Source organism: Motacilla alba, chromosome 2 (assembly GCF_015832195.1).
Source record: "Motacilla alba alba isolate MOTALB_02 chromosome 2, Motacilla_alba_V1.0_pri, whole genome shotgun sequence".
Lineage (NCBI taxonomy): Eukaryota > Metazoa > Chordata > Aves > Passeriformes > Motacillidae > Motacilla > Motacilla alba.
In genome coordinates, this window is record NC_052017.1 from 123,671,921 (window position 1) to 123,682,409 (window position 10,489).

Here is a 10,489-nt window from a genome sequence, read left to right on the forward strand (position 1 = left end):
AATATTAATTAAAATCATATAGATGAAAAAACTTTCCAAGCCTGACTGATACCAGTTTCTTTCCTTTTTTTTTTTTTTTTTCCTGTGGTCTTTTGAGCCCATTTTCTGTCATCGGGTAAAGGAAAAACACTGAGGGCTTGTTTTGCCCTCACAAATTGCAGCTGATGTGATGTGTCCTATGCAAAATGGTGATATGGCTAAACAGGTCAAGGGTTGCAATTTGCTTTATGCTTAAAATAATCATAAAATGCCCACCACACCAAAAGAAGCAGTCTTACCCCATTGCCCCTGTGCCAACCCAAAGCACAGCTAGGCCAAAGGGGGTTAGTTTTGTCCCTTCCACATCACTGAAAAAGTTTCCACTCTCACTGAATCTGTTGTGTAGGCCGAGTCACTGTGCAATTCCACATTTCCTCCTTCCCATCTCATAAACAAGAATAAGCCTGCTTTTTAAAGTATTCACAGTCATTAAAGAACTACAGAGATGGTAAGTTGTGTTTTTATTGATTATTTTGCAAATCGTTCTTTACAAGGTAATACCAAAAGCACACAGACCACTGGAAGAGGCACTTTGGCTCAGGTTTGGTTTTTGTTGAGGCAAGCAGCTGAACATGCCTCAGTGCAATCTATTTAGGACTGCACAAGTGTAATGAAAAATGGCTTCTTTGACATCATTAATGTATACTTAACAATACAGCAAGGGTTTTACAGGAGATTTCAAATTCTGCATTCATCTTAAAATCAACAGAAGTAAAACAGGAATGCCTGAAGTAAGTACAAGAATTTTCCTAATCCAAACCACAATTTCTAGTCCAGCTGAAATGAAATTTTGTATTTTATATATGAGGCTACTAGGAGGAAAACTAATCTGCAAGGTGTACTTCTGTGTGTTACCTGATAAACTGGATGAATAGAGGTGACATATTGATTAAAAAAAAGTCTGCAAACCAGACTGATCACACCCCAGGGTGCATACTTTTCTAAAACAGACACAGAAACAGAAAATTGTGAAAATGAAAGTATGGGAGATTACTGCCTGCTTTCTTAGTGTGATATATTATTTCTTGTTTAGTACAGCATTGCCCAGCCAATCTAACAGGTCATGTATCCAACCATGTTAATACAACCCTTTCTAAACTGTTGCATATATTACAAACACATGGCAGGCAACCTTGCAGCAATGTTTGAACTGGAACAAGGCCAGGAGCTGCTACCACAGCATCTCACAAAATGTTTGTAAATCCTTGACCATGTGCATTCTCTAAAATTACAGCTAGAACAACTAAAACGCTTGATATTCACCTATTTTTTTCAGTTTGACTGAAAGCACTGTTTGTTGTAAAATCAGCAAGTATTTCTTTTGATAAATTCATTTTCTTGCTTGCATAACTTTACATACATTTCTTCACATACATTTTTTGGCACCTCCAAGAAGTTAAAAGTTTTGTTTATTAACTTAGAAGTGAAACAATTCAGCACCTTCTAAGCACAGGGCTGTAAAATTAACAGTGGCTTCAAATGAGAACTGATTCATCCAAAATATTTTGGGTTTTTTTTCAAATGTAGTTGTTGAACTTTCTGTATGAAAATGTGCTAAGACAATGAGTTAAAAAAACAAAACAAAACAAAACAAAATGCTAAAGTAAAGATCTGTTGGAATCTAAACAGGTAAAATGAGAGCAGTTCTAACCTATGCAAGATCCTGGAGGTCTGGAAAAGTTTCTGCTTTTGTTCCTAGTACCATTGATTAGGGTGGAGTTTTCATCTCTTCTCAATTATTTATTTGTCAGACTAATTTGGTTTTGCCTCTGTTTCTGAAAACTACCTGGAATGAGCTTCTGTGTACAATCCTAGACACATTCCTGGAATAAGATGATAGTGAAAATTTTGGAGTCTTATCAACTGTGACTTGCCATGTTTGTACTGTCATTTACAGGCTGATAGACCTTAGCCATTACTGGCAATTGATGAAAGCAACCATGCTGGTAAAACCTTTGAGGTCTCCCCAAAGATTTACTTCCTGCATCCCAAGTCTGTCTTCTCTTTATCCACAAAAAAAGTGTTATTTCAATTATTTTGCCTGCAAATGCTAAGGCAGAAAAATCAGGGGCAGTAGAAGGGGTATAAGTAGAAAACTCTTGAAAATTTAGCAGAATTTCTGCTAAAAAAAAAAAAAAGGGGAAATGACCTTGTTGCACAGAAGTATTTTTCACTTGCTTTTGTAGCAACAGGGTGGGAAAAAAGTTCTGTTTAGGGCTCTTCCCAGCTCACTGGTTCCACAATGCTGGTTGGGCTCTTACTGCATATTCTGTACCACAGCAGCCCACGATAAAAAGAAAGATTAATGGACAATTGCAGATGAAAAGGAGGAAAATAAGTAACAAGGGAAAAGGGAACTGTTCCTCTTCTGCTGGAAAGCAAGGTAACAACTGGAGAGACAGGCAAGGGTAAACAGAAAAATACTCCTGTACTTTCCACTGACAGGAGGAAAAGATACCCAAAATATCTGGCCACTGAAAACCCTTTTCTTCATGGAAACCAAAAACATCTTCCTTTGCATGACATCCCCACCACATCCAGTAAAGTAATTTATTCATACCTAAGTCATGTCAAAACTACAGTAAAGAATACTTAAAGCAAAGTAAGTGACAGGCTTACTGAGATCTTTTATCTCCCACCTAATCACACAATAAGATTTACAATCAGAATGACACCCGAGTGAATTTACTTTTGCTTCATAAAGCTTTCCTCCTAAATGTTATTAAACTATTACAAGAAAATGTGGACCTGGTGTATGGACAGTGCTGGTTTCCAAATGCAATCAAGTCTGTTTGTGTAGATGTAGAAAAGATGGGGCATTAGCATAGTATGTTTCCTTCCTTCAGAAAACTGCCATACTGCAAGTTTACATTTTCATTATTTATTAAGACATACTGTCCCCACCACTTACACAAAAATAAATACCAAATTTAAGAAAAAATTCTTGATATTACACAGCTCAATAGAGCAAGAATTTATTCTAGAATGTGAATCCCTGTAATACTAGTTATTATAATTTTCCTTTCAAGACAGTTCTTCTGTCAGTCAAGCAACTGAGAAGTTAATGGGAATTGTGTCTTTACAATGGAAGACATTCTGGCATACCAGTGATTTAAAAAGAAAACTGGACTTGCTTTCATACCGTGCTTCTAAAAATACTGGATTTTTTTTGTTTGTTTGTTTGTGAAAATTTATTGACTAACTAAAGTAGGACTCTGTATCTTCTATAAATTCAACATCATTATCAAGATACTCCAGAATGATATTCCCTCCGTTGTACAGTGGATAGTCTTTATCAGATAGCCATGTTTCCAGTGTGTGCTCAAATGGCAAGGCTTCTCCAGAGGCAGTATGGCATAATCTCAGTTTCTGTAAGACAAATAGGACAGAAATTAACATCAAGATTTGCCTATCCAAGATGAAAGAAGTGGGGTGGGAGAGGCACAAAAGGCTAAAGAAAAATTAGAACAAAAATGCAACAACCTGGAAAATGTTTTGTTATTGCTGACTTACCTGGGATGTTGATTTGTTGTTGTCATTTTTAAGGCTTGCTAAGGAAGCTGCAAAATCTACTACTTTGCCAATACTCCACTTACTGCAAAAGAACATGGGTTTGCTTTTCTCTTTGTTCCCTTTTGGTAAAAATACTTGAAAGTAAATTCTTTCTGTCTAGAAAAACATGAAAAAAAAGACAAAAATTAAAACAATTGATGAAGACACAATGCCAGGGCCTCACACAGGAGACCACCTTTTCTGGGGACCAAAAGGATTGTGGGCAGGAAAGAAGTCCCCTGGTTCACTCGGCAAATTAAAAATGTTGGACTTTTCCCTTGAACATCCGAGGGGTGGTGTTACACCCTTACCAGAGGTAAAATAAGGAAGGCTTAGGAAAGCTTTTGCTTGTGGTAAAGCTGATGGTCTCACCACTCTGGCAGGATTTAATCAACAGTTTGCTGACACTCCCATGCCCTCTGCTGTGCAGTCTGACAATGACATTCATTAAAAAGAAAAAAAAAAAAAGTCCAGGAATCCTAGGACAATAATGGAGTTTCCTGGGTGTTCCACCTGTCCTCAAAGTAATGGTGCAGTCAAGAAATGGAATGGTCCACTAAAATGAGCTCTAGGGCAAAGTTTACTTATGGGAAAATGAGGTAAAGCCCTACTTAAAGCTGTTTGATGTTTAAAATAACCAGTAGACACCTACCAGATACCCAGTGGAAGCAGCTCATTTTCCTGCTTTCCAACAGTAAAATGACCATAAACCCCCTTCTCTTTTTTCAGGGTGACTTATTAACTACTACCCTTATGAAGTTTAAAATACCTGTCTGTCCCTTTACTGTAAACTCTCAAAGTAAAGGGCACATGAAAAACTGTTTCTAGATGGGGACTCCCTTTACCTTCGCAGAGGTTTGGGTAATTCCCAAAAATGGGTAATTTTTATCATTTCAGGAAATGAGTGAAACTTGGACAGATTTTTTGGCCTGAACAAACCTGGAGTATGCCAAAGGAATCATCACTTTACCTTCATAGAAACCTCAGCTGCAAAAAGGTAATCACATGTAATGTATTGTACTGAAGGTTACCTGTACCTCCTTCCTCCCTGTTTCACAAATGGGATGATAATCATGTTATGCAGTTTATGAAAATAATTTCTCTCATGGGTTTTTTACAAATACAAAGGGTTTTGTATATACAACACCCTCAAGTTTCATATGCTAATTCTGGGTGACTAGCTGAATCTGCACCTGAAACATCTTGGTACAATCTAAGCTGGCATACTTATCCCTCTACACTCTCAAAATTAACAAACTCAAATATTTAAGGCACATTCTTATGATAAGACTATATTTTCCACTGCAATACCCCAACATATAAATTTAGTCTTGGTGGGAAAACCAAGTAATTACATGTTTCAGGGCTAGATGATCTGAAATATTGATATTGCTAGCCAAGTATTAAGATATGACACTATTGCAAAAAGGGTCCAGGTGAGAAGGAACCACAAGCTTAGATGTGCTATAAAATTCTGTGCTGCACTACTTACGAAATTGTGCTACAGTGATTCAAGAAATCCTGTTCTAGTCTAATAATGAAATTCTATGCTCTGCTGATCATCAAATTCTGCTAAAATAATAAGATTTAATAAACTTAGTGCTGTCATCTTTCTGCCAAGAATCCCCAAAAGACCACACTTGTCCCTGTCGTGCTATGTGACAGCCATGTGGCAGGCAAACACATTTCTGCTATGAAGTAACAGAATTTGATTCCACTGCTCCAAACTCCACACAGACATCTTGTAACAGACATAAAAGACTAGTGAGATTGCTTTTGGGTACCAGGCTGGAATGTACATTTTTAAGGGGTTGTAGTCTTGAAAAATTAAATCCAAAACCAAGCTGAGGAAACTTGATGGAGAATTTAGAAATCTTTCCAGTTCCTTTCAAAATTCAGTTATTGAAAACAAACATCACTGACCTGAGGCAAGGACTTGTCCCCACATGCATGCATTTTCAGTTTCATTAATGCCACTTTTGCTGCTGTCTCACTGTTTTTTGCTCCTTTACGTTTTTTGCTTTTCACTTCATCACTCTTTTTAGAATCTGAGAACAATATTATACTGTTAGTGTGATCATTCTGACAGTTTCCTGAGCATATTATATGACATTGACCCACTCAGTCTGTTGGGTCTCATTGTATTGCCAAGGATTCCATCCCTTTTCGTGTCTGTTCATGCTTTCCCGAAGTTCATACCAGCATTTTTAGTTCTAGGAGAATTCCTTTACATTGAAAGGTGAACATGATCACCATGTAAACACAAGCTGAAAAAACCAAATAGATACAAATTCTGGAGTTTCTACACCTGTGGCTATCACAGCATTCACATGGCAACATTTCAGGTCCTCCCTTCTACACCTAACCCCACTATCCAGCTGGGCAGTGCTCTTTATTCTCTTTCCCATCCTAGAGCTTGTTTAAAACCTGCAAAACATTACATAGTAGAATCAGACTTTTCTGGGCATCTTGATTGTGTAGGTGTGATCCCAGCAGATTGACACGCACATCCAACACAATTGCATTTTACGTAAATAATAATGGCTAGGTACGATTCATTATAGTATAGTACTTGTAGAATGACAACAAGAAAATAATTCTCAAAGAAACCTGTGCCCTATTTATTCTTTAGAGATTCTCCTTGTACTGTTGTTCTGGCTCAGTTTAGATGAACAGTATTAAATGTTGACATGTAAGTTTAGGGCTATTTAATCAAGGAACTCCCATCCTTTCTTCTTATTTGGTCAAACCTGACCCCTCAAAGGAGGACAGAAACTCAAATAGTGTTCTGAAAATAAATATAAGAAAATGAATATATGTGCCTCTGTACTTGCCTATAATATGTTGAACAAGCTGCTGGGTGGCAGCCATTCGAGGTTTCGGTGTGTCCAGCTTCTCACATTCATGGTCTGATTGATGACGATGTCTGTAAACAACAAAGTAAAACTTCTATTGCGTTTTCCATACATTAGTGAATGAATACTGATGTTTAAACACTCTGTTCCACTCACCTGAGACAAAAATGTTTTTCACAGTAAGGACATAACACTGGCAAAAGCTCCTTTCCATTGCAGTCCTTGTATGAGCATGGGTAAGATCTGTGCTGATCAGGTTTCACAGAACTGTTTTTTACATTCACCTAGGAGTAAGTACAAAATATTTTGTGTAAATAAACAGATACTACAGATATAAGTTACCATCCCAGCTTTCTCAAAGATCTGTGATAGCTCTCCATTCTATGGGCAAACCTGGTCCAGCTGTTCTCTCCTACTTTTGCACTGGTTATGTTTAGCTCAGAGGCTGAAAAAGAACCATCATCCTACTCAAAGTCAATTTACTTCTGAGAGGAAGAAAAAGAGTAGATTCATTTTTTTAAGCCTTTGATATTCTGAGTTAAAAAATTCATACTTATATACCATATGCATTCATCTAGTCTGAAAACACACAGCTAAGTTGCATGGAATTTTAATTTAAGGCTGTCATATATTATTCGATTACCTCAGAACACCCATGGGCATCCCGGCTCCTGTGCTGAAGGCTTTGTGGAAAAAGAAGAAAATACCACACTGTTATCAACATTCCAGGAAAAAAACCCAACATGCATGTGAAAACATTTCAGCGTTTGAAGAGTAACCTGACAAGTTTTATCATGGAAAAACTTCAATTAGATAATGAATCTTCTCCAAAGTTTGTTCTATCCTATGCATTTCACTTCTTGAATGGATAGATCATATTCTTTCTCAGAATGTAAAACATTAAGCTTTTGGAATTTATGCCTCAAGATAAACAAACCATTTCAAGAGAATGAAGGCATCACCATGCTTAAGAGTTCAGTTCAAAGCAACCAGACTTTGTCTGTTTTAATGGATTTTCATTCACCTTCCATAATTGCAGAAATCCCTTGAAGGCGTCTTAAATGTTAGAAGTGAAATCTGCCCCCACCTGAGTTTCTCTCAGCTGCCCTCTGCTAATCTGAAGTATAAATCAAAGTGCAGGCCCTGATTTCAACCTTGCAAGAAACCTCAACTTTTTTCAAGAAGAAAACATAATCAGCCACCTCCTTTTGTGACAAGGTCACCCATTTATATGATGCTGGGAAGCCAGCAGATGTGGTGTTTTGCATTTTAGCAAAGCTTTTGACACTGTCTCTCAGAATATTCTTCTGGACAAAAAGGTCCAGCACACAGCCAGACATGTCTGTAGCACTATGGATGAGCAAATGGCTGATGGTTTGGGCTCAGAGAGTCACAGTTAACGCAATTGCTTCAATCTGGTGGACAGCAGAGTTCCCCGGGGATCAATTTTAGTGCCAGTGGCCTTTAGTATTTTTATAAATGATCTGGATACGTGTTATGGTTGCCAACCATTCTAAACCAGGAAAAGCTGTCAACTCCTTTGAGGATGGAGCACAGAGAGATTCTTGATAGAGAGCTGGGCAGTCACGAACTGTATGAAATTTAATGAGAGCAACTGCAGGATTCTTCCCTTGGGATGAGGAAATCCTGGTGACCAAGCATACAACATGAGGAAATGGAAAGAAGCTGTGTTACAGGAAGTTCAGGTTGAACATTAGGAAAAGGTTCTTAGAGAGGGTGACTGGCACTGGAATGGGCTACCCAAGGAAGTGGTCATGGTACCAAGACTGTTGGAGTTCAAGGTTTGTCTGAATGACACTTAGTCGTCTGCTTTAGTTTTAGTCCTGTGAGGAGCAGGGAGATGGATTTGTTCACTCTTGTGGGACCCTTTTAACTTGAGGTACTCTGTGCTTCTATGAACTTACCAAAAGACGCCCGAACAGCCATCACATACAAAGGGAAGAAAGTCTGTAACAAAGAGATTTGTTTTCAGTTAAGACAACATGGTTGTTGTTGTGTTAATAGTTTCTAGCTTGATTTTCACATGATTAACTTTTGCTTACCAACATCACAGTGTAGGTGTATTTTTAACAATACTTAGCAACTGCATCTACACTTTAGCTACAAGTGGCTTTTGTTAACTCCGCTAATTAATATTACAGAAAAACATATGAGCAGGTAAATTATATACATTCCAAAAGTTGGAATTAGGCTTTAAATTCAGTTTTTTTCAATATCAAGCTATGACACTGGAAGATATAGCTAGCCCTCAAAATTACTATTAATGTTAAAAATTGAATTTATTTCAAGACCACTCAGAACACTATTTACTGACAGTGGACAATTTACTTTTTTTTTTATGGTTTGCCACTGGACAGTCATAATGATCTTGCCCCTTCTTCACATTGTATCGTACATACTGTCCTTGGGTGATTAAAATTGCACACCCTTTCTAAGCCTCTGTACACATCCCCTGCCTACCACATAAATTCTTACACATAAAATCACATCACTGTCTGCTGAACTCTACCACATCATTAGTGGCAGCAAATGCCAGGCGCAGTCCACTACTCTGCTTCTCCGTCCTTCGGATTTTATGCTGACAGACCACCACGCAACTGGACCACACAGCTCAGGTCACGATCATCTCGATCCCCTCATCTCAGAGTGGTCCCTCAGAAAGCGTTCGGTACAGGCGGTTCTGCTGCTTCTTTCTGAGAGGTTACATTTCCAGTCACACCCTCCGAGATCACTGAAGGCAAGAAAGTGTGAGGAAGGGGCAAGCGGGCTATTAACCACGCAGTGAGGCAACCGAGGTGACAGGCGCTGGCACTGGACCGTGCAGGGCTGCAGCAGCACAGATGACTCCCCGATGGGGGGACACCCCTCGCAACCCCGCACCGTCCCTGGCCCACCATCCCCGTCTCCGCCGGGACCCGCCGCGCTCTCCCTTACCGAGCTGGCGGCACTCGGGCACCCCGCAGTGCTGCCCCACCTCCAGCTCCGCCATGTCGGCGGCACGCCGGAGGCGGAGAAGCGGCGGGGCGGGCAGGGCCGCGCTGCGGAGGGGCCGGCGGGACCCGCCCCGGGGCGGGCGGGGCAGAGGCGGGGCCGGGGGTGGGGACCCGCCCGCGCCGGGCCGAGCCCGAGCCCGAGCCCGAGCCCGAGCCTGAGCCTGAGCCCGAGCCCGAGCCCGAGCCTGAGCCCGCCCCGCGAGCTCTGCGCTGCGGGGATGCCGGCAGGACCGGCTGCATCACCGGGCTCAGGGCAACCTGAGCAGCCCATGTCGGCCCAAGATCAGCCTTCAGTGGGCCCAGAGCCGCGGCTGGTGCTACTCGGGCTGTTCCAAGGGGATAAAAAGGCATGATTTGTGTCTTATTTGTGTCGCTATTTGCGGCGTCCCTTGGGGCAGAGCCTTGCTCCCGGAGGCAGAGCGGAAGTAGCCCGAGTTCCCGAAACACTTGGTGCATTCTGCAACCTGTTGGTGCCACTGAGGTTTCCCTAGCGGCGCACCCACCACTTTTGTGAAAAAACACATTCCTTCAGAATTCAGTGTTACGTTCCCAGCCCTGACCCGCGTGCACGCCTGTGCCCGAGGGTGATGCTCTCCCAAAACACCTTCCTGCGGCGTGTCTCCAATTCTGGGTTCCTCAGTAAGAGAGAGAGACATGGAGCTCCTGGAGACAATTCAGTGGAGAGCTACAACATTTTTTCAAAGGATTTGATTATCTCCCTTCGAAGCAAGGACTGAGGGAGTTGAGCCTCTTCAGCCCTGAGAAGAAGCAACTGAGAGGGGACATAACGAATGTCTATAAGCATGTTACGGGAGGGTGCCAAGAGGCTGGGGCAGATTCTTCTCCGTGGTGCCAAGCAATAGGACGGGGCAACAGGCAGAAACTGATGCACAGGAATTTGCACCTGAATACGAGGAAGAACATTTTTATTGTGTGGATGACCATGCAATAGAACAGGTTGCCCAGAGATGTTGTGCAATCTCCTTCCCTGGAGATACTGAGCCGCCTGGATGCAATCTTGTTGCCATG

The 10,489-nt window shown here is 41.0% G+C and overlaps 1 protein-coding gene across 1 annotated transcript; it reads right to left on the reverse strand.

Moving 5' to 3' along the window:
• Nucleotides 1–488: 488 nt before the first annotated feature.
• Nucleotides 489–9,528, reverse strand: ZFAND1 (zinc finger AN1-type containing 1). The gene is made up of 8 exons (XM_038129724.1): nucleotides 9,402–9,528; nucleotides 8,372–8,414; nucleotides 7,090–7,129; nucleotides 6,603–6,730; nucleotides 6,426–6,517; nucleotides 5,515–5,639; nucleotides 3,553–3,708; nucleotides 489–3,408 (listed from the first exon to the last, which is right to left on the reverse strand). The coding sequence occupies exons 1-8, from the start codon at nucleotides 9,454–9,456 to the stop codon at nucleotides 3,238–3,240; spliced, it is 810 nt and encodes a 269-aa protein (XP_037985652.1). The 5' UTR covers nucleotides 9,457–9,528; the 3' UTR covers nucleotides 489–3,237.
• Between the last annotated feature and the right edge of the window lie 961 nt (nucleotides 9,529–10,489).